The sequence below is a fragment of the Arvicola amphibius genome, chromosome 5 (genome assembly GCF_903992535.2).
Source record: "Arvicola amphibius chromosome 5, mArvAmp1.2, whole genome shotgun sequence".
Lineage (NCBI taxonomy): Eukaryota > Metazoa > Chordata > Mammalia > Rodentia > Cricetidae > Arvicola > Arvicola amphibius.
In genome coordinates this window covers 71,693,629-71,719,445 of record NC_052051.1, presented here as the reverse complement: position 1 = coordinate 71,719,445, position 25,817 = coordinate 71,693,629, and the positions used below count along the sequence as shown (strand labels likewise).

Sequence of the window (25,817 nt, the reverse complement as noted above, 5' to 3'; positions counted from 1 at the left end):
CAACTGTATTTCTGCTCAAGGGGCTGCCAGCCAACCTCAGCTGTGGGAAAAGACATTGAGGAAGACACACAGTTACCCTTGGCTCCACTCCTCCAGGCCCTTCCACGCTGAAGCTCCCACACAGCTGTGGAGACTAAAGATGGGAGTTTCTGTAGGGATTTTCCAGAATATCCCATAATGCAGCCTGCTTTTCTCATCATGCCCAGTGGGTAGGACGAATTAGTAGAAAGAAAATAGCATTTTGGAAATCCCAGCCCAGGAAAAGGATGTAACCAAGAAAACCCATGAATTGCTTATCATTTTACCTGCCCACAGACCACAGGTAGGGGTGGGGGTGGGTAAGCCATCCTTGGTCTGAAGAGGTTGGTTGTTGGCAAGGTCAGCTCCGGTTGGAGACAAGGCACTCACCACCCTAGAGGCAGAGGGATAATTTAGATTTCTAGAGTATTTAATCGGTGTTCAATTCAGGAAACAGAAATCACTGTAGGTATTTTAAATAGGATGGGGCTTAATACAGGAAATTAGATGCTAACCAAACCACAGAAAGGACCTAGGGAGCAGAGTCTAGACCAGGCTTGCAGACAACATGTTAGGACCATGTCCACAGCCTCAGGTGCTGGTTTGAGCATTTATGATTTAGGACTGAGGCTGGGATCATGAGTCTGTTGTTTTCACTACCGTTGTCTCTGCCTCTAGCACACAAGAGAAATAGGGCCCGGACATAAGAATGTTCTATAGGAAGAGAGAATAAATACGACTTTGTGCTTTTTATCACCTGATCTGTCGGCAAAAGCAGTAGGGACACAAAGGTGGCCTCTGCCTCCTGTCACTTCCTGGATCTTATAAAGCAAGAGCTTACTTATAAAACTGGGTTTGTATCGTGAACCTTAGTTGCAAAGGAGTCTGGGAAATGTAGTTTCCAACATTCTGGTCACTAATTGGGGTGATGCAATTGGAGACTGAATGAGCTTTCCTCAGTATACATTTCCGAGGCTATCCCTATTGCATTCTCTATCTAGTGAGCTTGGCAGGGCACAAGAGGATGTGGGGGGAGGATGAGTGAGGATACCACCTGACTAGGCCTTGTGGGTTCCCATAGAGCATGCCTTAGAGGAACTGGGAAATGCCCACTCAGAGGTTTAATAGCATAACTAGTCTTGGTTATGCTTGCAATCCCAAAATTTAGGAGAAATACAAGTAAGAAGCCAGCCTGGGCTACACAATGAGACCCTGTTACACACTCAAGAAGGTTTAATGGCTACACTCTGGCTCTTTGATGTGCTTTTAGCTACAATAGAGAGGAACGAACCATCTGTCTCTAGTGCTAGTAATTTAAGTAGGTGTTCCTCTGTGCTGGCCTCCAGCTCTGTAATGCAAGGATCGGAAAATTCACAGATATTTGAGGGAATTTCAAATGGAAGTTTATAATCTTGCAGTGATAATTCATGAATGATGGTTTTTCCTTCCTAGATTACACAAGTTTCCCCTAAATGGTGTCCCCCACCTCCTACATTAATCAATACCATGGCCTTGAAAATGGGACATGTCATTGTTTTTAAGAAAAGGATTCCTATAGCCCAGGCTAGCTTCAGACTCGCTTTATAGGCCAGGGTGGCTTTGAACTCCTGATCCTCCTGCCTCCATCTCCCCAGTGCTGGGTTTATAGGTATATGCCACCACACGTGGCTCCAAATGTCGTTATTTCTGAGCAGAGACCTGACTTGGTCCAAGTAAAAATCTGCGTATGTTATGCTAAGTTTCAGGTGCTAATCCATAGCTTTAGTCCATCAACAAACATTCATTGAAAAGCTGTTGGGTCAGGTCCCTGGCTGGGTGAATACAGATATGATAAAGGCATCGTTCCTGACCTTAGGCCAGTCCGCGTGAAGGGACACACGCCATCCTGGAGGAGAAATCTAGGGATTGTTATAGGAGGCCTGGAGAAGTTGGATGGAGAAAGGCAGTATTGGCTCTGTGCTTTGAAGGATAAAGAGAGGCTAGCCAAGCAGAAGTGAGAGCCCATGAAGGCCTCTTATAAAGAAAACATTCAATTGGGGTGGCTCACATACAGTTTCAGAGGTTCAGTTTATTATCATCATGGTGGGGAGCATGGCAACATGCAGGCAGACATGGTGTTGGAGGAATAACTCAGAGTCCTACATCTTGCTGGCAACAGAAAGTTGACTGAGACACTGGGTGGTATCCTGAGCATAGGAAACCTCAAAGCCCACCCCTATGGTGACACATTTCCTCCAACAAGACCATATCTACTCCAACAAAGCCACACCTCCTAATAGTGCTACTCCCTATGAGATTATGGGAGTCTACAACATTCAAACTACTACAGCAGGTGACTCTCAGAATCTGCTGGGCAGCTGTGGTTGATGGCAGGTGTCAGCCAGCACTGGGACCTGCTCTGGAGACCAAGGACAGTGAGACTTTACTGATCTCAGGTTTCCTCGTATCCCCTCTGACATCAGTGGACCAGTTAAATTTCCTAAACTGAGATGTGTTTCTGCAGGGACAGATCTGGAATGTCAGAGTAACTTCTGCCAAAGAAGCACCTTGAAGCTCCTGTCTGGCTAGTCTGCTTAGGGGTTTGTTGGGGTTTTAATAAAACTTTTTGCCCTCGAGAGGAATGTGGGGGTGCTGTCAGGGTCATGAGTGACAGTTCCTGTCGCAAAGCTGGGTGTGGGACCTGGGTCTGTATATGGGCATATGTCTAGCTGTGTTCCACTTCTACCCATAGAAAAATCTGGTGTTCAGATGAAGTCTTGGGATGGTCAAGCATCCCAATTACACGTGTTGGTGAACATCTTTCACTGGCCACTGAAGAGCCCTCAGTTCCTGCCAGTTCCCGTGATGGAAATTCCTCCTGACCCATGACAGGGTCGCCATAGAGTACAAGGACAAACTGGGGTCTCTATGATCACAAAGACCAAGTCTCCTGATGGCTGAGGACAGCCCGGCAGTTATGGAGTGGCCAGCCTTTGTGGCTACTTCCTGAGACCATGTGCTGGGGGGCCCTCTTCCTTGTGCATGGAGTACCACACCCAGCTCTGACCTCTCTCTGCTCCCCCACAGGCCCTTCATGCTGCTGCCACCACTGATGGAGTGGATGCGGGTGGCTATCACCTATGCAGAACACCGCCGCAGCCTCACCGTGGACAGTGGGGATATCCGGCAGGCAGCCCGCCTGCTGCTACCTGGCCTGGACTGTGAGCCCCGCCAACTCAAGTATGGAGCCCGGGAGAAGGGGGTCATGACACCTATGCCCCAGCACCTACAACACTCCTCTGCTTCCTGCTTCTTCTAGTGGCTGGGTGGGCATCGAAAAGCAAGGCTGTAGGGCACCGGCCATGGCCAAGCATGAGCACAGATCTGTTCTAGGCCTTGGATGCTTTCAGGATGTGTCTTCTGCAGTCACTGGTGTGTTACCAAGACAGACACACCTAGAATTTGGGCTGGAGAGCACAGACAGTGCAAGTATAAGGTCCTGATTGGCAAGACTCTTTCCTCTGTTCCTCTCTATTCACTCTGGTTTCCTTGTGTCAACTCCTGTGTTGAGTTCTGCCTTAGGCCCGACAACTTTAAAGAGGGCACTAATGCCCATGCTACAGAGAAAGCCTGCCCGGCAGGGAGGTACAGCAGCTTGTCTGCAGAAGTGCCTCAGTCTGAGACCAGGTTCACATGGTCTCCAGCCTGGTGCTCTTTATGCTCTCCTGCAGTCCTCTGCCCATAGACAGGTCTGCTGCCTAAGCTCCTCCTGGGGAGCTTCTGATGGCCATCCCCCGCCTGAGGAGTGACTCGCACTTCTGCTGTCCGTCTGTGCCCAAACCATCTTCTAGACATGAATTTTACACACGTTGACCTAATTAAAGGACCTGGGTAGGAGCTTTTAGATGACTGTGTACCTTGTGTAGATACAGGTTGTATGCACGATGGTCCTTAGTAGGCTGGGTTGATTGTTCATAGGATTCTAAGTCTTTTCCTGCCTTGTGTTTGTATTGGGGGTCTTACTAAGCAACCTGAAGAGACACAGGGAAAAGCTAGACCTTGGCCACAATGCCCACTTCACGGGCCAAAGGTTACCCTGCTTTGTGTAAGCACCATGCGGCGGCCAAGGGCTTAGGCACTGGCCTAGTATGAACTTCCTCCTCCTGGGGGGCGTGGGGGGGAATCAGGGGGTCGAGTCCCTTGATGGGTTATTTTGACCTGAGAGTTTGCTCCCTGGCAGTTGACAGGTCTCAGGTGCTCAGTCCACTGTCTTAACCTATGTATAAGGGAAGTCAAGATTTGCACGTTCCGGGGCAGTGGTTCTCAACCTCTGGGTTGCGACCCTGTTGACAAACCTCTGTCTCCGAAAGAATATTTACAATTCAGAACAGTAGCAAAATTATTACAGTGAAAATAATGTTATGGTTAGGGTTACCACAAGCTGAAGAACTGTGTGGAAGGGTCACAGCATTAGAAAGGATGAGAACCACTGCTCTGGGGCAAGAACAGAGCAAGGCTAACCATGGTGACCTGTGCACACTACAGTCCTCCCACCCATGCCAGCCAGGCCCAGAAGGGCCTCGTGTTACGGCGCTCCTGACACACCTCCTGGTCTCTCCTGGGCAGACCCGAATGCTGCTTCAGTTCCTTCCGGAGGCTGGATGCTCGAGCTGCTACTGAAAGATTCAACCAGGACCTGGGCTTCCGCATGCTCAACTGTGGGAGAACAGACCTCATCAGCCAGGCCATCGAGGCCCTGGGTCCGGATGGGGTGAACACAATGGATGACCAGGTACCTTCTGTGAATTCCTCTAGGGTAGGCTTAGAGGCCGCCTCTGAACTGACAGTTGCTAGGGTGGGAGAAACAGTCATAGTCCCTGCATTCTGGAGCTGACTGAGACTCAGCCCCAAGCTTCAAGCTCCTGACAGAAGGCTAGCCTGGGCATCCCCCATCCCTCCCGGACAACCGTGGTGTAGTCTGGGTGGATTCTGTTTCCCAGGCTGGAGGGCTTAGCTAGCAACTATCCTAGAGGAGGCAGAGCTGAGCAAGAGTCCAGAGGAAACAGCTCGAACTGAGCAAGGATCCAGGGGAAGCAAGCTCGGTAGCAAGCCGTAATCACTGGCATGCGAATGGGAGTATGTGCACTGGCCACTCACTAGCCCCAGAGAAACCTTGTCTTCATGGGGTGACACTGGCAGGAGAGTAAGAAACAAGCACATAAGCCAGGGGTGATGGTAGACTGGAGTCCCAGCACTCAGCAAGCTGTATCAGGGTGGTCACGAGTTCAAGGCCAGCTTAGGCTATGGAGTGAATTCAAGGCCAGTCTGGACTACTGAGTTTCCTGTCGCAACAAAACTGAAGGCTGAGGATGTGGCTCAGTAGTAAGATATCTTCCTACCCTACTACTGAGCTGCGTCACCAAAGGAGAAAAGAGAAGGGAGGGGTGACAAACACATAACTAAAGAGCACACTGATGAGAAGTACCAGAGAGCAAAATAAGGAGAAAGGGCGGGAAATACCGGGGGCAAAGCTCTGAGTTCCAGAAGGGACAGCTGAAGCACAGCTAAAACGGCGGCTCTCAGCCTGTGGGTCACGACCCCCAGGGCACCGGTTCAGACATTTACATTACAATTCATAACAGGAGCAAAATTGCAGTTATGAAGTAGCAACAAAATCATTTTATGTGCGGGGTCAGAACAACGTGAGGAACTGTATTAAAGGGTCACGGCGTTAGGAAGGTTGAGAACCACCATTCTAAGGAGTCTGCCTCCAGCTCGTGCCCTCAATGGGCATCAGTTATTGTGCTCCAGCTGGCCCACCCAGAAGCCCGGGGACAGTCTGGTTACTATGGAGGTTCAAGTCCTGGCGTCAGATGGAACGACAGCACAGCACCCGCTTGAGCAGCAGCTGAAGCCGGAGGCCTGGAGCGCTGTGTGGAGCTGAACCTGAGCCTGGAGGGAAGGCAGGGTTGGCCGGGCTGGGACTGAGGAGCCACAGAGGGAGGAGTGTCAGCGTTCAGTGTTAGGCTGAGGCTAGTCCCACGCAGGTGCAGATGCAAGGCCTCTGTAGGAACCTTCTTCCTGATGCCCTCTTCCTCAGGGAGCGCAGCACTGAAGCCCGGGCACTTAAGCTTTAGATTGCGGGCGCCTTTGGTCTACTGTGTCACAGCTGAGGTATCTGACAGGTTAGCCTGCCACCAAGGGAGCCTGGCTTTCCTCATCTCTCAGGTGGAGTAACAGGGCCTGCAGTTGGGAGAACTTTCCGCCTGGCAGCCTCGGCGTTAGTAAATCTCCACTGTGGTTCTTGTCATTATGATGAGTACTGTTGTTGCATTGCTGTCAAAACGGTGGCGATTAGCCCTGAAATCTGCTTTCTCATCTCCCTGTGTGCCCAAGTGAGGGTAGAAACAGCCCCCAAACAGTTGCTCTTCTCCAGCTGGTGGCCTGCTTTATGCTCTGCATATGTACAGACGTGTGGAGACAAAGCCATTGTGTACCTGGTGTGTGTGTGTGTGTGTGTGTGTGTGTGTGTGTGTGTGTGTGTAACAAAGCCAAATTCCTGTCACGCTGCCGCTGTCTTTTCTGTAGATGCTTGGCACTGTTGCTCCCCGAACCTCAGCATTTAGAGACAGATGCATAGCTAAACAGGCCACTCGCCCCAGGATTATCTCAAGCCATTTCCTTATCTCCAGGAACTAGACAAGGATTTATGAGCTAAGAAGATCTTCCCTCCACACAAATAACCTAATAAATAATATCACAGAGCACCAGAGGATCCAGCTGTGGAATGCACTTTCCACCGCTGCCTTTGCCATCAGACTCCCAGCCCTGCTAACTGCCCACATAGATGCAGTGAGCGAATGGACACAGCTCGCGGTACACTCGGGACTGCTCATTGGCACAAGATGTGATCAAGCGCATCTCCACAGAGACACCGCTGAGCACAGGGTTTAACAGTTCATGTAGACCTGGGTTCTGACCCAAGTCCCACGTCTTGTTTGTTACAGGACCTTGGACAGTTAACTCCCCTCTCTGCCCCTCATGCATACAATGAGGACAGCAGTAGAAGCCCCCAATAGGAATAGCACAGTGACTGAATGAGATGCTGCAGAGTGGAGTCACTTCCTACAGGGAGTCCAGGCGCTGGCCCGTGATGGGCTCTTGCGTGCAGTTACACTGTTAATTAGCTCTCACTTGGGGTACTAAGAGCCTACTCCGTACGTACTTAGCACTGTGTGTGTGCTGAGACCCTTCTGCAACTGACTGAGACCCACACTATTTCTTCAGCCTAAGATGAGGAAGCTGAAGCAGAGAGAAGGAAATGTGGGCCCTGGAATCTGGCTGCAGTGGCCGCCATGTGGCCATCTGGTTCCCCCCTGTGCTGTCCATGGTGCATGTGGAAATGCCCCCTGCCTTGCCTTCCAGTGGCCTTGGCCCTGGGAGCTTAAGATGCACAGGTCACAGGAGCAGCTGGGCAGAGACCTGGGGGATATGTGATGTGTGTCCTGTCTCTGGGGATTTAGCATCCACCTTTGATTCACAGGGTATGACGCCGCTGATGTATGCCTGTGCTGCTGGGGATGAAGCCATGGTCCAGATGCTAATTGATGCTGGGGCCAACTTAGACATACAGGTAAAACGAAACCCAACCCAGTGAGAGGCCACACCAAGACCTCTAGCAACCGGGCTTGATGTGGTATTTTACACGTACTCGATAGATGCGTCTCATTAGACTAGAAATGTGCACAAAGACCACAGAAAAGAGCCACGCATGGTGGCACATGCCTGTAATCCCCCCACTCTTAAGACTATGGAGGAAGATCCCAAGTTTGAGGCCATCCTGAGGTACACAGGAAACCCTGTTTTAAAAACAGGCCAAGAGAAGAGAGATGGCAGTCCTCTGGGTTTGGGCTGAAGTTTGAGTAGAGGGAATGGCCATAATTCCATTTTCATAGCTCTTGTTCTCTATTACGAGGCTAATCCCTGGCTGTCCGTGTCTCTGCTCCTTCCAATACATACAGTGTTCCCCTTCTGTCTTCTTCTGCCGACAGTATACATCACCAGATGGACACCCAGCCTTTTCCTTTGAACCTTGTCCACACCAGTGCTCTCAGCAGACATTACCAGGCAAATGTAGCTGCACTTCTGTTAACTTCGCCACGCTCGCATCCTGTGCCGTCTGCTCTGGCATGTCACCTGTCCAGGAAACAGTGATGATTTGGTGTGTTTTTTCAGGTTCCGAACAGCTCTGCCAGGCACCCCTCCGTCCACCCGGACAGCAGACACTGGACCTCCCTGACGTTCGCAGTGCTGCATGGGCACATCTCTGTAGTGCAGGTGAGCTCCTAGGAGGGGCGGCATGGGCCGCGGCTCGACAGCTGGGCTGGGCCTCATGCTTAGCCCTGGCCAGAGGCACTGCTGAAGGCCAGGGTCCACCAGCCCGATAAAGCTCACCTGGCTGGTGGGTGGAAGAGGAGATCCGGGCTCAAGCACTGTCTCTCCCAGGGAGTCTTAAAAGACCTGGACTTTGGCCTTCTCCATCTCACACGTCCAACCCTCTCCTGGCCACAGGCTCTTCCCGCAGAGCTGGCTCTGCATCATGGTGTCCTTCAGTCCTGTCCCACCCACCCCCATTTCCCAGTTCCTGAGAAAGGACAGATGGCACAACTCATGTGTCTGTCAAGCTAAGCCTCAGTGTCGCCTGCCTTGCTTTGGCTGCTAAGGCTGGCATCACAGTGAGGTGATGGTTCAGAAGGAGGTACCAGTGACGAGACAGTTCACAGGACTTCTGGTCAGTAATGTCTGCAGGACTTCACAGAGCTACCTCTGGGTGGGCACCACCCCCTCCTCCTCTTCCAGGATGCAAGGTCTCTGTGGGTAGCCCAGTCAGCTCACCTGCAGTAGGCAGCACTGCCTGGCATGCAGCCAACACTCTGTAGGTGGTTGTTGACCAGTTGGCTACTGTACCCAGGCTTTGCAGTCGCCACCTTCCCAGAGCTGCAGCTTTAGTCCAGGCTGTGGGCTGTGCCCTGGATTGGCCTGGTGCCCAGTTTCATCCAGCAGGCAGGTCTCCACCCCCACTGCCATGCCCCAGCAGCGGGCATATCTGGTTTCTGACGGACGAGTCTCCAGCTGATACAGGCCATCCCTGTGCCCCACGCCCTACAGGGGAGCGTGGAGCTCACCTGGGCTCCTGGAACCTGGTTGCCAGGGAGGGGTGATCAGAGACTTGAGGTGTGTGTCTCCCGGAGCCTGGGAGAGTCTGAAGCAAGCAGAAAGCAGACAACACCCCTGCCCTAAGCAGACCCTTTGGGAACAGATAACCCTGCCTCCCCTGGCCCCTGGCAAAGTTGTTCTTGCTAGAATGAGGCCACTTGCACTCCTAACCAGCCTGTGATATTCCGCTCCTCCCCACCCCTTGCCGGCCTGGGTAGCTGCTGAACCTCTCCAGGGAGGAGCCCAAATGCTGCTGGTTATGAGCCCTCAGTGGATTGGACATTGTATCACTTAATGTCAGTAATGCTGCCAGGCTCTCTCCCCGACTCTGTAGATGGGGAAGACAAGGGCTCAAGCCTCTCTAGTCAGTGGCCAGTGCTGTACCCGATGCTTTTTGCACCTGCTACTGTTCAGGACCTCATTACCCTCCAGGGATGTCAGGGGACACTTGCCTGTCCTCCAGAAGGTCCCTGAAGCTGATTGATGGGGAAGTATTGCAAAGGGAGAGCATAGCTGCAGGTCGTCACAGTTTAGGGGCTTTGGTGCATGGCCTCATGCATGGAGACGACGCTAGCTCCCTGAGGGTGATTAGGCATCCCAAGACTCCAGTGTGAGCCATTTCTTGGTCGCATGTCTGGAGACTTGCAGGTCCTGCCCTCCAGAGCACCCCACCCTTCCCCAGGCACCCCGTTGTGCTCATTAGTGCCTTCTCCTGTCCCGGACAGCTGCTGTTGGATGCTGGTGCTAACGTGGAGGGCTCCGCAGTGAACGGAGGGGAAGACAGCTATGCCGAGACGCCCCTGCAGCTGGCCTCTGCAGCGGGTAGGTCCACTGCTCCCTGGTCAGCAAGTTCTCACATCTCTATGACGTTCTGGCCTTGTCACCCTGGCTGGTCACTGGGTTACGTGCTACTTAAGAAAGGCTACTGGGGGCTGGAGAGATGGCTCAGAGGTTAAGAGCATTGCCTGCTCTTCCAAAGGTCCTGAGTTCAATTCCCAGCAACCACATGGTGGCTCACAACCATCTGTAATGGGGCCTGGTGCCCTCTTCTGGCCTTCAGGCATACACACAGAGAGAATATTGTATACATAATAAATAAATATTTTTTAAAAAAAAAGGCTACTGGAAGGGGTTCCTTCCCTCCATACCCCAGGAGGCCCTAGGCAGGGCCTGTGGTAGTGACACAGCTACCTTCTCAGACCTCACACTCGCATCGTTACCACCCCCGTTTGTGACTGTGCCCCCACCGTCACCACGTATTCCGAGGACCAGATCTTGGAGACCCTGTCTGCCCCATCTTGGTTTCCCTACTCAGATGCTATCCCCATCGAACTTTTCACTGCTACCTTGTCTTTCAGGGAACTATGAGCTGGTCAGCTTGCTACTGAGCCGGGGCGCTGATCCCCTGCTCAGCATGCTGGAAGCCAACGGCATGGCCTCTTCTCTCCATGAGGATATGAACTGCTTCAGCCACTCGGCTGCCCATGGCCACAGGTACAAACTTTGGGGTTCCTGCCCTAACCAGGAGCACTGAGCTATGCTCTCAGGAGCCTGGGCTTCCAGAGGCTGCAGAGGAGCCAGGCCTGGTGACATCTCCTGAAGCCAGGACTCAAGTGCATGTCAACCAGGATGACAAAGGTTCTTGGTCAGCATGGAAGCCCAAGGCTTTGGAGGCCTGGAACTACTGGAGGAGTCGCTGGGCCCTGATACACGGGCATTGACTGGGACCTGCACCTCCCATGTTGGGGCAGTCCACCCCTTTTTTGGCAGAACAGTTAGTCCTGTAGCTGCCAGGGCCACCTAGGACCACACCTCTGTGAAGGTGATGCTGGTTTTCTAGTACCTGTGGTGGTTCTAGAACACCCCAGGGTTTCCACTCGGAACATGGGCCAGCCGTGAAGAGGCTGCTGGTAGCTCCTGGAACAGATGGCAGACCTGCCTGGCCTTGTAACTGAAACCAGAGCCATTAGACAGTATTGGGGATGGGACACAGAGGAGAACAAGAGAAGAGGTTACTAGAAGGCAGGGAAGGAAACAGGAAAGAATGATTGATGGGCAAGGTGCCAATGTGCACCTTACCACCACCAGACATGTGCCCCTGCCATGCCTTACCCCGCAGTGCCCCGCAGTGCTGGCCCTGTACCTTTTGCCAGACCCCACACTCTCCCCATTAACGTACTGGAAGAATGCAGCAAGGGCTGGCAGACTTGCTCATTGTGGGGTAGGCTGCTGAGGAGCAGCTGCTGTGCCATGCTCCGTGTGCATCTCATGGTGCATTTGGTGCCTTTGTGCCAGACTAGCACCCTGTCTTTAGGTGGCAAGGCAACCAGGGCTCAGAGAGGTAGCATGAGGTCAGTGCAAAGCTGACTCCAGGACAGAAAAAAGATGGGGTTCTTGCCCCCGTCACTTCTGGGGATGGGGAATGCTGAGAGCCCTCAGCTGCCCTGAAGTAACCCATCGTCGCCACAGGGCTCTAGACCATAGCTCAGGTGGGCACTGTGCATCCATCTTGGGGCCCTTGGGGCTCATCTTGATACCTCTTGGCTTCCAGGAACGTCTTACGGAAGCTGCTGACTCAGCCGCAGCAGGCCAAAGCAGATGTGCTGTCCCTGGAAGAGATCCTGGCTGAGGGTGTGGAAGAAAGTGACACGTCGAGCCAGGGCAGCAGCGAGGGGCCCGTGAGGCTGAGCCGCACCCGCACGAAGGCCCTACAGGAAGCCATGTACTACAGCGCCGAGCATGGCTACCTGGACATCACCATGGAGCTGAGAGCCCTGGGTGAGGCTGTGCACATGGGACAGTCACTCCGCTCTCCTCTCTGATGGACCACCAGGAGTCCTTACAGGACCCTGAAGACTACAGAGATCTCAGTGTCTGCTTGCTCAGCCGGCCCTCTACTCCTGGGATCTGAGCCTGGGGGCTCTGTGTTCTCCAGGAAGGCTAGTCAGCTGGATGGACTTGAACCAGATCCTGTTAGCTGTACACCACGTGATCTCCCCTAGTCTCCCTTCCCACCTCTGTGTGGGTTTGTGCTAATGATCCTCAACTAAGAACAAGATGTCAGCTAGAGCGCAAGGCATGGCCACGTTATCATGGGGCCAAATGCCAAGCCCTAGAGTGCTGCCTCTCAGCCGTCCTAACGCTGTGACCCTTTAATACAACTCCTCATGTGTGGTGACCCCAGCCACAAAGTTACTTTTGTTGCTGCTTGAGTGCCCTGCATATTTTCTGGGTCATCCTTCCCCAACAGGTTCTTCTCAGCAAATAAATTCTCGGGGCTAACAAGCAGTAGGCCCTGAGCTTGGCTGAAGCCCTTCCTCCATGTCATCTGATGAAAAAAAGCCAAAGCTTCCTGTGCCCTGCCAGCTGGGCCTGATGACAGGAAATCCAACTTTATCCACAAAGCTCAGCGGAGGGGCTCGCAGCACTCAGCAGTGGGGCCAGGGTTCCAACGCTGTGGGGCACGGAGGCAGAGCCCACCCTGGAAAAGGTGTGGTCTACACACTGTGCTTTACTGGGAGGGGATGACGGCTGTCCTTCTCTCCCACCGGCCAGGTGTCCCCTGGAAGCTGCACATCTGGATAGAGTCCTTGCGGACCTCTTTCTCACAGTCCCGGTACTCAGTGGTGCAGGGCCTCCTGAGGGACTTCAGCTCCATCAAGGAGGAGGAGTACAACGAGGAGCTGGTGACCGAAGGCTTCCAGCTCATGTTTGACATCCTCAAGACCAGCAAAGTGAGTGGCGCCCGACTGCCCGGCCTGGGGCAGAGAGCTCAGAGAGCCCCGGGTTCCGGGTCCCAGGACTGTCGTATCAATTTACATGCACAGACACCCCCCACACATGGACAGCCCCAGACAACCCCAGGCTCCCAGACAAACACCTCCCCGACACCCAGAGTCTCACTGTATGATTGCCAGAGGGCAGAGGCCATGGCAGTCCAGGCTGGAGCCCGGCCAAGACAGCCATTTGGGAAATCACAGATGAAGTGGCAGTCGGTTCTGGCCAAGTCAGATCCAGCAGGAGCAAACAGCAGCGGCTGCTCTGATCCTGGCCTGGGGTTCTGAAAGGAGCCTGACTGTAACTCCAGCCACCGGCGGCCGCATGTGTGTGCTGACAGTCCTCCCCTCTCCCCGCAGAACGACTCCGTCCTCCAGCAGCTGGCGGCCATCTTCACGCACTGCTACGGCAGCAGCCCCATCCCCAGCATCCCGGAGATCCGGAAGACCCTGCCAGCCAGGCTAGGTGCAGGCCCATCCCCCCCTCAAGCTTGACACCCCCTCACTTCCTCCCTGTCGCCCTTGCCTCCTTTCCTGTGAGGCCCGAGCCTCAGTTTCTCTAGTCCTTGCTTTGTGCCCTCTGCCCACCCCCAGCCCTCTTAGAAACCCTGGAGTCGGATACCCTGTCACTCCCTTTGTCTTCCCATCCACAGATCCTCACTTTCTGAACAACAAGGAGATGTCAGATGTCACCTTCCTAGTGGAAGGAAAGCTGTTTTATGCACACAAAGTCCTTTTGGTGACAGCGTCTAACAGGTAGGCAGCCTGGGTGGCAGCGCTGGCCCCAGGGGCACGGTGCAGTTCTTCCAGCATTGAGGTCTGTCGGGAGTCCTCCCTGGGAGATGGAAACGAGCATGCATCCACCCAGAGAGCACGCCAATGGATGGTTCCTCCTAAGTCTAGCTTAGAAAAATGGGGGAGGGTTCTCGTGTGTGTGTGTGTGTGTGTGTGTGTGTGTGAGAGAGAGAGAGAGAGAGAGAGAGAGAGAGAGACAGACAGAGACAGAGACAGAGAGACAGAGAGAGAGAGAGAGAGAGAGAGAGAGAGAGAGAGAGAGAGAGAGAGAGAGAGAGAGAGACAGAGATGAGGGGGGTGGTACTTAAAGGAACATGATGCCCCAGAGTCAGCCCCAGCATGGAAGCTGCATCTCTGAAGTTCCTGGCTTGGCTTGCCCAGTCTCTTCTCCCCAGGAGTCTTTGCTGCCTATCACCTCGGGAAGACGATGTGAATTTTTTAGGTTTCAGGGGCTTTCTCAGAACTGTTTCACTTCCAACCCTTGTTCCATCTACTGTGGAAGAAAGAGCTACACCAGGCGACAGGAGTACTGGAGAAAAGGGACTAAAGGACATGACAGTCTCTGCCCCATGGTTACAGAGCTCCCTCCAGCCTCTGGAGTGCACCGTGGGCTGGCCCCGTGCAGCAGGAGCAGAGTCCAGCACGCAGAGGGAGTTCCAAGGGCTGCTTTCTGCTCAGTTACCGCAGCTGTCTGTCAGAACACAGTATTCGGAATGAAGAGCCAGCACTCAGGCCTGTCCCTACCACAGGCTTCAGGCCACTGTGTGGGGAGCAGTGGTAGGGACAGAACAGAGCTGGCCCCAGCTGTCCGTCCAGGATGATATAAAATGTTACCTGCCAAGCATTCGTTTAGGAACAGGACGGTCATTTTTAGTGTTCCAGCTCCCAAAAGTTGCTCCAATGAACGTGCTGTTGGCACAGCAATGGATCAGGCCATGTTCAAGCCTCACTCGGTCTTTTTGTTCCAGGTTCAAGACCTTAATGACCAACAAATCAGAGCAAGACGGGGACAGCAGCAAGACGATTGAGATCAGCGACATCAAGTACCACATCTTTCAGGTACGTGGGCCTCGGGGCTGCACTCACACTGGAATTCCTCTGTGCAGCCCATCCTGGGCCTGTCCCTCTGGTCACTCTGTCCTCTAGGCCTGTGTGATTATCAAATCAGGGATCCCCCAGTCTTCCCAAGCCGAACTGATCCACTGGGAGGCCAGGCAGCCTGCACACAGACGTAAAGGATGAACACATGCTGCCCCCACGGTGTGTAGGCCCTCGTTCTGTAGTGAGCTGCCGAAGCCTACTGGGAACTACCTAGGCCATTAGGTAGTGGAGGTGCAGGCTGCCCCCTCCCCAAGAGTCCACGCCAGTCCTGCTGGCCAGATAGGAAAAGCATGGGGAGCCAGTCCGGCTCTGGACTCCAGCTGCAGCACATGAGGAGGGGGTGGGGATTGGGTTGGGGTCCAGCTAAGAAGTACTTTCCAGAAAATGGGGCTTTCTGGTCCCCAGGTATGTATGTTTGGGGGCGTCGGCGCTCAGGCCTGTAGCTCTGACCTCCTTTGTAGCAATGACCACACGGAGGCCCAGCGGTATCAGGTAGGTAGTGCTGGTCCTGCCTTGCCCTGGGCAGATTAAGAGCTCATGGGCGAGATCCCAGAATCCCTACCTCCATCATTCAGAGAGCCGCCATCTAAAATGGCTGACCCTCTGTGCCACCATACTGAAGGCCAGGTGTGGTGACAAGCACTCAGAACCTCAGCCCTCAGAGGCTGAAGCAGGAGGCTCTTGTGCCTGAGGTCAGAGTGTACCACAGTGAGACTCTCAGAAAGCTTCCCAAAATGCACGGCTTGGTTCTTTTTTTTAAAAAAAAAAAATATTTATTTATTTATTATGTATACAATATTCTGCCTGCAGGCCAGAAGAGGGCACCAGACCTCATTACAGATGGTTGTGAGCCACCATGTGGTTGCTGGGAATTGAACTCAGGACCTTTGGAAGAGCAGGCAATGCTTTTAACGGCTGAGCCATCTCTCCAGCCCCATGGCTTGGTTCTTGAACCTACTCTTTAGTCACTGGTTTGGCACTAGCCACGCAGGGAGAGAGGAATTAAGAGGATAGGACCACCCACAGCGAGAGAGGCTGTGACCGATGTCAGCGAGTATGGACAGTCTACTTCCTGGAAAAGTGACAGCCAGGCTATGGTCTCAGCAGCTAGTTGACAAGACCTCAGACAGACACACAGTGTTCTGGACACAGGGAGCTCCAGTGCAGATGGCGCTGGTCACAGACACTGCCTTTTAAGTTATTTCCTGTGGGGCGCAGCGGGAAGGCATGCCACTGTAAGCAGGGCTTCGCTTCTTTCGCTGTGAGTCCTGGGCCTTAAACTCGGGTCGTCAGGCGTGGGAGCAGGCACCCTTCCCCACTGAACAACCTCGCTAGCTCACCAGACACTTTATTAGACATGGTTCAAAGTATTTCACCTGCTCCTCACTGAGGCTAGTCACTTAAGCCTCAGAGCCTAGCCCAAGACCTGCTCCCCTCCTGGCAGGTGGGGAGTCAGAGCGGGTGGAAAGCTGGTCAAGGAAGCGCAGCTGGAAAGTGACAGGCACTAAGGCAAAGAAGGAATTAGATGAAAGCTCAGCTACTAGATGGGAAAGCAGTGGGACGTGGAGGGAAGAACAGATAGGACCTGGGACTCAGTGACTGGGGCTGGAGGCAGCGAGGAGAGATCTGGGGCTTCTGGCCTGCGGGTCGAGGCCTTCTCTCTCATCCCTGGGGAAGAACAGCTCCAGAAGCTAGTTTGGCCAAGTCGCCCAGAAGTGTAGATGACTGGAACCTGAGGGAGCTGGACACAGATGTAGGCTGGTCCTGGAGAGCCGCGGGGATTGGTGGAGAGGCAGAGAGGTGTGTGGACTCAGCCTTGGGGCGGAGGAAGGGCACCTGTGCAGGACAGGGCCAATGGGAACAGGAGGCCTAACACGCTGGCACACACGGGCCTTGGAACAGTTAATCCTCTTGTGGAGGAGCTGGTCAGCACGGAGGCCCAAGGTTTTGGAGGCCTGGAAACACTGGATGCGTTGCTGGGCCTTGATACAGTGTGAGACAGTACTTCAGATCTGGCCCAGGACACCTACCTGCCTTATCCCATGGATTCCCTGGGCCCACCTTTAATTATATACTCCAGCATATAAAAGGCACTTTGATATATGCATGCCAACATTATCAGTGGTATAAAAAATTGAGATGATGTTTCTTTTTGTAGTACTGTAGAAACCCAGGGCCTTCGGCTTGCTAGACAAGCACTCTATTGCTAAGCTACATCCCAGAAGAGCTGATACACCTCTGTCCAAACCGAGTGAGCATACCAGGTCTGAGACTGTGTCCTGGTGGCTGAGGAGACATTAATGAGCTACTGTGTGGTGGCTGTGCAGGCTCCAGCTGGGGCTACAGAAGCCGTGGGAGCCTGGCTTCCCGATGGGAGCCTGCCAGTACCTGGCTGAGCTGCCCACATGCTGTCGGGCTTTCTCCTAGACCCTCTGGTGCCTCTCCAGCCTGAGGGCCGGGCCTGACAGACTCTGACTGTGCCTGCTGGAGCCTTGTTTACTCACAGGCCTGCCAGCGCCTTGCTGGGGCTGTTTCCTCAGCCAACCAGAGAGAATTGTTTCCCTCTTTCCTACTGGGAACCTCCCCAGGTTCCAGCGTAATGGCGGTTTTTGTGACATAAACGTCAGAACTCAATATAGCTGCCCATTCCTAGGCCTGCACATGGAACCCCAGCACCCACTTACTGAGAGCCCCAGGCAGGTCTCAGCCAGGCAGCAAAGTGAGCGCTTCCTTTCTTGAGGCGATCTGCCAAGGTCTCAAAATGTGGTCTGCTTAGACAGTCGGCCCCGTACACTGGCCCCTCAGCTCCATACAGACTCGTTTGGCTTTTGAGACAGTCTCACTCTGTAGACCAGACTAGCCTTGAGCTTGCCATCCTCCTGCAGCACTGGATTAGACCTGTACCAACATGCCTGGCTATATGTAGAATCCATTTTATACTTTTGTTTTGCTTTGAGATGTGGTGTCCCCGGCTGGCCTGGTGATGTATGGCCCAGGGTGGGCCTCAAACTTGAGCAATCCTCCCATCTGTGCTTCCTGAATGCTGGGATTATAGGCATGGACCAACACACCTGGCTCATATTTGAATTCTGTACAAAAGAAGCAAGGAGCATTCTGTAGGGTGTGGGGGGAAGGTGTAAGAAAACCCTGCGGGGGATCAGAACCCCAGGTGACTTGAGACAAGTCCCCTTCCCTCCTGGGCTGCAGGGCTTTCATAGGGGCAGGCTCATTGTCGTGGCAGGATGTTAGAGGTCTCAGAGTTGGCTGCACAACTGTGCAGCACACGGGTGGCATTCACACAGGTCCTCTTCCTCCACCGCAGATGCTGATGCAGTACCTTTACTATGGAGGAACAGAGTCCATGGAGATCCCCACTGCTGACATCCTGCAGGTATGCAGCCCAGAGTCCTCCAGGTCTTCAGCTCTGACCTCAGACACACGCGGGGACCTATTATCACCTGAAGTAAGGGCACTTACTAGAGACCAGAAGTTGGGCACACCCTCAAGCCCAGCTTCCTTGGCCAGGCCTGTGGTTAGAAGGGTACATTTGACTGGATGGTTCAGCCCAGGAGGAACAGACAATGGCTGAGCCTCCTGCTCACCTGCGTCTCAGGCCTATAGCTCAGACTTAGGTAGGTAAACACCCTGACCTGTAGCCCACATCTATCACCCATCCTGTACCTCTCACACCCCAGCTACCAAGATGGCCTAGAACAGGCCATCTCAAGGCCGCCATCTCTTCTCAGACTAGTCTGACAGGAGGGCTGGGTGCTGGGGCTTAGGAGAAAGCTTTCATTTCCTGCTTTTATCCCCTGACTAGCTGCTGTCAGCTGCCAACCTGTTCCAGCTGGACGCCCTGCAGAGACACTGTGAGATCCTGTGCTCCCAGACCCTTAGCGTGGAGAGCGCAGTCAACACCTACAAATACGCCAAGGTAAGGGCTGGGGACACCAAGCCACTGCCCACCACGCTTCTCAGCACAGGCTAGGAAATGCATGTGGCCAGACCACGTGAAGGCCAGCGGAGGGGCTGGGGGGCGGGAGGGGCTTAAAGCCCCAGCCAGAGTCCCTGGTCACTGACAGCACTCAGGCCCCAAGGTGGCTGGCTGTGTGCAAACAAACAGAAGCCAGCCCATGGCAGACCTGACAAGACTCCCAAGATCCTACATTCATTTCCTGCCCCAGGCTCCTGAGACAACTCTTCCCCCTTCCTGGAGAGCACTTCCCGAGACCAGCCAGCCAGTTTTTATTGTCCACCTGCAGTCTCCTGGCTGTCTCTGTGATTCCTTGGGTTTTATCCTCCCAGTCCCAGAATGCTCACTCCAAGAGTGCCTGAGAGGGTCCTCAGCACCCATGCTCAGAGCCACACTCAAAGCAAAGCCACTGCTTGGTACTTGTTAGCACAGCTTTGGACCACTGCCCAGGACCGGCCTGTGGTCTTGTGCTGGGGAGTGCGCAGTCCTTGCCCTTAGGAAAGGAGCTGTCCAATACAGGTGTCACTGTGACACAGGTAAGAAAAAGGATAGGCCTTGGTGACACAACTGAGTCTTGAACCAGGCACCCCGGGAGATACTCACCGAAGGGAAGGTGGCTTCCAGAGGCAGACAGGGACATCTCCCTAGGTCAGGGCTGAGCCCTGTTGTGAGCAGGTGATATCTGAAGTTGGGGGTGGTAAACAAAGACCATGGGCCTCAATTCTCTCCCTGCCCACAGATCCACAACGCCCCAGAGCTGGCCCTGTTCTGTGAGGGCTTCTTCCTCAAGCACATGAAGGCCTTGCTGGAGCAGGACGCCTTTCGGCAGCTCATCTATGGCCGAAGCAGCAAAGTCCAGGGCCTGGACCCACTGCAGGACCTGCAGAGCACCCTGGCGGAGCGAGTGCATTCTGTCTACGTCACCTCCCGGGTGTGAGGCAGGGTGGAGGGAGACTGCTGTCTGCAGGTGTGCAAAGGTCTGCTAAGGCCAAGCACAGCCGCCCAAGGCACATCCAGAGGAGGGAGGCCTATAGGCCCTTTGGAGCTAGGCTCATGGGGGTACTTCCTGCTCTTCCCCCAGATAACCCTCTGTGGCGGTGACTGATCCTTGGGTGGGCAGAAAGCCCACTTCACTGTTGCTCAACCAGTAACTGGCAGGGTGTGTGACATCATTTGCACCTTGAGGGCTACCCTGTGTCCTCTCTCCTCCAGTGGCTCAGCAGCAAGCTGACCCATCTACCTGGCTGGGGCTGTGAGGAGCAGGGGCATTCTTAGGAATCTCGAGAATGTATCCTGAGCCCCAGGTCGCTAAATGCAATAGCTGGTATGTTTTCCTAAATTCCACACAGAGGATGCCTCACAGAGGAAAGTCTTTCCAAATCCTGTCCCCCAAGCTGTGCCTTTGAAAGGGCTGGTGGCCCCTGTCTGTGAAGACTGGGCCACTAGTGGCCCTCCCTGTAAGACTACTAACTTGGAGTCTGAGCTCAGAGCGTCTGAGCTGAGGGTGTGATGGGGTATGGTACAGGAACGCAGGGACCTCAGCTCTCGCTGCTACAGCTAGCAGCCAAAGGAAAGAGGCAGGCTGTCGAAGCCCATGCAGCTCTATCTGCAGACTCGGGCAGCAGTGCTCCCGTGGTCTCAAGTGTAAGGCTCCTTTCACTCAGGACTGGAGCGCAAGAGCACACTTCTCACTGGGATCTGTGACTCTTGAGCATGAAGGACAGGGCCTTGGTGGAAGAGAAGGGGTGTCCCCTCCCCGCCTGCCCTCAGTCTTGGCTTCCCATCCTCTGGCCTGTTTCTGGACAGACATTGGGACAGCATCAAGAACAGCTACCTTAGAAACTATTTATTCATCAGAAGCCCCTGGGGCTTGCAATCCTGGAAAATATTTTCAGCTCGCTGCTTGTGCTGGATGTACAAAAGAATGAGTGGTATTTTATTGCTGTAATATTGTATGATACTGTAACTATACCTTAATGTCACTTATTGTAAATGGACTATGGTTTATCAACAATAAACACTCATTAACAATGGCCGTGGCATCTGTTCCTGGTAAGACTGCCTAGAGTTCGGAGCTGGAGAGGAGCCCCAGTGGACCATGGGGGACCCAGAGCTGAGTCTGTGCCATTGGGCAGAAAGACCCTACAACAGAGCTACCACATAGCATCCATCCACCTACCCAGCTGCCAGTCTGACTGCCTTAGATGGGCAATTTCTTCACCTGGGAAATGAGGCAGATGAAAATTCACATGTGTCATTGAACAAGAACAAAGCTGAGACCGGGAAGATACGTTAGTGGCCTTTTCTGACCTTACGGTCCCGGAACCCTCCCTGCAGATGAGATGAGGAAGCTACCTAAGTGCTTGCGGACTTGTCCCAGCTCCACACTGCATGGTCTGATGAGAAGAAACTGGTATATAGGCAGGAGCAGAAGTTCGAGGCCAGCCTGGGCTAGGAATCTTTGCTAACTATACCACCCACCCTCCCACTTCCTAAGATCACTGGGAACTGAGCCCAAGGGCTAGCATTTAGTAGTGTCCTGGAACTCTAGTTGGAAGAAGAGACTCCAGGACCGGCACATTTCCTAGCTCTGCTGAGGTGGAGGCCAGGCAGAGTGGCTTGAGCCTCCGTCTGCGACTCAACAGTGCACCACACCGCCCTCTGGGGGCCACAGAAATAGACACGGTCCTCGGTACCACCCTGAAGATGGACCAGGAGAGGTCTGGCTGGAGTGTCCTTCCTGTGAGGTTTGTCTGGCCACTCCACCTGCAAGAGTTGTTCGAACTAAAAAGGCAGATGTGCTTACAATCCTGCTCTTAACTAGTTTCTCTGCAGAGGCGATAGGAGGATTAATTGAGGGGTTTGCTCTCTAGGCTTATATATAATAAGCACACTTTTAAATGAATATTTAAAATAATAATTTTTAAAAAATATTATTGGTGCTGAAATAGCTCAATGGGACATTTGCTAAGCTCAGATCCTTGCACATATGTAAAAAGCTAGGTGTAGCCACGTACACCCCCTGTAACCCTAGTCAGTACTGTGGGGGCCCCGAGAGAGGCTCACTGGGGCTTGCTGGCTGCCAGTCTAGCTCCAGTTTCAGTAAGAGAGACCTTCTCTCAAGGGAATATAATTTACCTGTGTGTGTGCAGGCTTATTTTAGAATATGGCCAATAATTCCATCACCCCAGAGCAGCCCCCTAGTTAGACCCAGAGAGCAACCAGAGTGCAGACTGGACCCACTGTCGTTGAGTCAGGCACTGTTCTAAGCAGCTCCTCCTGTCCCCCACCCCCAACCCACTGTTCCTCGTGGCTGGAATGAGCGTCATCACCACCACTCAACTGTGACCCACTTAAACCCGGAGCAAGGTGAAGCACATGTCATTTTTAAACAGAATATCCAGGCTGAATAGTTTTTTTTTTTTTTTTTTTTGGTTTTTCGAGACAGGGTTTCTCTGTGGCTTTGGAGCCTGTCCTGGAACTAGCTCTTGTAGACCAGGCTGGTCTCGAACTCACAGAGATCCGCCTGCCTCTGCCTCCAGAGTGCTGGGATTAAAGGCGTGCGCCACCATCGCCCGGCCTGAATAGTTTTTAAAGAAAATTAACTTCACTAAGGAAGGCAGAGGCAGGTGGATCTCTCAATTTTGAGGCCAGCCTAGTCTACAGAGCAAATTCCAAGACAGCCATGGTTATATAGAGAAACCCTGTCTAGAAAAACTAGAGAGAGACAGAGTAGGAGACGGGGGTGGAGGATAATTAATTCTGCCTCTCAAGCTTGGACTCACAGAATCTGATGAGGCCGTGGTGACTCTACATAGGGTGGCTTCCCCGTGTGTGACAGGGCTCACCTAAGACACAGCAGGCTTTTACAATGGCCTACTCTCAAGTCCATTCACTAAAGCCCTCCTCACCACTGTTCCAAGTGGAGACAGGGAATCTGAACCACACAGTGCCCAGATCTCAAAGAGGGTAGAGCCACGGCCAAGCTCACGTGGGCCTGGCCTTACAATCCTTGGCCTTGGATAGAGCCAGTAGACACCAGGCAGGGTGTGCAAGCTGCCCAACTCTTCTCTGCCAGCACATGCATCCTGGTTTCTGGCCCTGTTCTCAGATCTTCCCTGAACAGCAGGCTAGGGAGGCTACCCAAGAAAACAGTGAAAAAGACCCCTTTCCTGGCTCCTCGGCAAACTCCCCTGCAGACAGTGGTAGGGGTGTAACCCTTGGGTGGGGCAGTCACATACTCACCTGTTGGTCCAGAAGCTTCCTTCCTTGTCTATTAGACTTCTGCCAACGAGTGCAGAACAAACAGTTCAGACATCGTTAAACATGGGGGCCAGGGTATGTGTGAAGCTACCAGGTCATTTCTATCTCTAACGGGATGAACTGTAGGACCCAGCGAAGGCAGCTAATTTTCAAGGTGACTACAGTGTCACTGGGTACCTGCGACACCTGCCTAGACCGGAACTCTAGCTCCACAACACACCATGGCTTTGACACCTGGGCCTCCACTGGGTCTGGTGGCCAGAAGTCACCAGAAGGAACAGGGAAACATGCAGCTTTCACAGATGTGGACTTTTATAAGCACCACAGGCAAACAGTCTATGATGCCGTTTGTTAAAAATAGACAGATACTCTATCTCTCCCCTCACTTCTGTAGCATGAGTCTCTCTTGATAGTCTCTCCTCATGAAGAGGCAACCAAAAGGAATTGAGGGGCTCAGACGTTCCTGGGAAACTGAGGACAGCAGGCCCACTGCAGCCAGGAATGGAACAGAAGGGACAGGAGCAGGCCCCAGGGCGCTGGGACAGGCCTGCAGAGACAGAGCACTCCAGCGGAAGCTGTGCACTGAAGGCTCCGGAAGGCCAGGAACCAGCGCAGCATCCCATAAGTGCGAACAAGTCTGAAAGAAAACCTGGCCCAAAGTGAAACTGTGGCCCTGGGTTGGAGTGACAGCTCTGGCAATGCCAGACTTTCCCCACCCACCACGTTCTAAGCAGACTGGGGGTCTTCAGTCACGAAGGACACAGGTGAGAGCCAGGCCTGCCTCTGATGAAGACTCATTTCTGTTACTGTCCATGCTGCTACCCGGCCCAGTCGAACACAGCTTAGAAGTCCAGGTCTCCGAGTCTCACTACTTCTTCCGCTTCAGTTTCGCATCCTTCCTGTTGTTCATCTCTCTCTTCTTCAACTTCTTGTTCTGTTTGGGTTCTTGTTTTGTTTCCAACTTCCTCTTCTTGTCACTGGAGGAAAAACCACCAGGGATGGAAACAGAAGCTTAAGAGCACAGATCTCCAGCTCCAGCTCCGGGATCCAATGCCCTCTCCCTGCCTCCACAGGCTTCAGGCACACAGACGGTACACACAGATACATACATAGATGCCGGCAAAAACACTCATAAAATTCTCTTTTTAAAAAAGGGGTGGGGGGCAGGTAGGCCTCAAGAATGTTCAAGGACAGACTGAGCACTTCACCTCACTGATGTGGGATGCCCTTCTGTTCGCTGTCAGTATGTGTTGCTTTTATTGTCTGGTGAATAGAAGTTACTGTGGCCTATGGCAGGGCAGAATAGAGCCAGGGAGAAAAGCCAAACTGAATACAAGGATTTGAAAGAAGGCGGAGTCGGGGGAGACACCAGTAGCCACCGGAGAGTAAGATGCCAGAGCATCACCAGTAAGCCACGGGGACATGGCGACACACAGGTTATTACTATAGCAGAGTTAGCCAGTAAGAAGCCTGAGCCATTGGCTAAACAATTATAATTAATACTATGCCTCCCATTATTTCACAAGTGGCTGCGGGACCAGCGGGCAGGAGAGAAACCTCCAGTTACACCTCACCACCTTCTAAGTCCCGAGTCCATGAGCCACACGGGCTGGATAACTCGTGAGGTCCTCATCGGCAATCCCAGCGGGAGCTTAGGGACAGGCTCACTCTGCAGAGCTCAGCCAGGATTCTCCACAGCAGGCTGATACCAGGCCTTCTATGACAGTCAAGCCTCTGGCATAGCTAGAACATGAGGGAACCTAATTCATGTGTCACACTCTTCAAACCAGAATTGAGGCTGACAGCAGGCCGAAGGCCCCTTCAAAGTGCCAGAATGACTTATGGAGAAGGTGGGGCGATCCCTGAGTTTGTGGAATTCATGCCAGCCTCATGGGCAGGCCCTGGGCACAGGACTCTCCTGCTGGTCCTGAGGGTGCGAGGACACATTGTCTGCAAATTCAACACTGCAAATGAGACACCTGGACCTCAGGATGCCTGGGGTGGCCAAGGAAGTAAAAAAACTGTTGTTTTCATTTTAATACTGATCCCTTCTTGGCCTTTACCACTCGCTGCTTCTTGCACATGCTCTGCTTCTCAGAAGGCGCAAGGGAGGAGGGTGCCACAGTCCTGCAGAGGCTCGCTCACCTCAGTATGCCAGAGCTGGCCAGAGGAAAAACATGTCTTTCTCAAGACTTATCTTGGGGGGTGAGGGAGTCGGGAGGGAACTGGAGAGATGGCTCAGAGGTTAAGAGCACTGGCTGCTGCTCTTCCAGAGAACCTGGGTTCAATCCCCAGTACCCACATGGAAGCTCACAACTGTCTATAGCTCCGGTTCCAGCACGCTCACACAGGTATACATGTAGGCAAAACATCAATTCACATAAAATAGTAAGTAAATTATTTTTAAAAAAGGGCTTAGCTTGGTGGTGAAGGACTTGCCTAACACACACAAGGCCCTAGGCTTGATCCCCAGCATTGAAAAAAGAAAATAAAGAAACCCACAGTCAAAAACCTAAATCCAAACCCATACTATTATTAATTTCAAACAAATATTTTTCAGTTTTTAATTTTTGTTATGGGAAGCAGCAACAAGAAGGAAAGACCCCTAAGAACCACTGCTTAGAAGGAGGACAATGTGTTGACTCAAATGACTGGCCTGCAGCAGACACATCTGACCCAACTCTGGCCCTATCTTC

General features: G+C 53.1%; 2 protein-coding genes across 2 annotated transcripts in view; one reads left to right on the top strand and one right to left on the bottom strand.

The window, feature by feature from the left end:
* Positions 1 to 20,891, top strand: part of Abtb2 (ankyrin repeat and BTB domain containing 2) — a 156,927-nt gene extending 136,036 nt beyond the window's left edge. Inside the window, exons 4-17 of the mRNA XM_038329531.2 lie at positions 3,085 to 3,237; positions 4,624 to 4,789; positions 7,541 to 7,630; positions 8,233 to 8,334; positions 9,939 to 10,035; positions 10,572 to 10,707; positions 11,765 to 11,991; positions 12,769 to 12,947; positions 13,350 to 13,455; positions 13,643 to 13,745; positions 14,753 to 14,843; positions 18,208 to 18,276; positions 18,706 to 18,819; positions 19,598 to 20,891. Coding sequence (XP_038185459.1) covers positions 3,085 to 3,237; positions 4,624 to 4,789; positions 7,541 to 7,630; positions 8,233 to 8,334; positions 9,939 to 10,035; positions 10,572 to 10,707; positions 11,765 to 11,991; positions 12,769 to 12,947; positions 13,350 to 13,455; positions 13,643 to 13,745; positions 14,753 to 14,843; positions 18,208 to 18,276; positions 18,706 to 18,819; positions 19,598 to 19,795 — 1,831 coding nt within the window. The 3' untranslated portion in view covers positions 19,796 to 20,891. The remainder of the gene's footprint in view (positions 1 to 3,084; positions 3,238 to 4,623; positions 4,790 to 7,540; positions 7,631 to 8,232; positions 8,335 to 9,938; positions 10,036 to 10,571; positions 10,708 to 11,764; positions 11,992 to 12,768; positions 12,948 to 13,349; positions 13,456 to 13,642; positions 13,746 to 14,752; positions 14,844 to 18,207; positions 18,277 to 18,705; positions 18,820 to 19,597) is intronic.
* A 2,524-nt stretch (positions 20,892 to 23,415) lies between these two features.
* Positions 23,416 to 25,817, bottom strand: part of Nat10 (N-acetyltransferase 10) — a 36,139-nt gene continuing 33,737 nt past the window's right edge. The window contains exon 26 of the mRNA XM_038331030.1: positions 23,416 to 24,098. Within this exon, the coding sequence (XP_038186958.1) occupies positions 23,990 to 24,098 (109 nt within the window). The 3' untranslated portion in view covers positions 23,416 to 23,989. The remainder of the gene's footprint in view (positions 24,099 to 25,817) is intronic.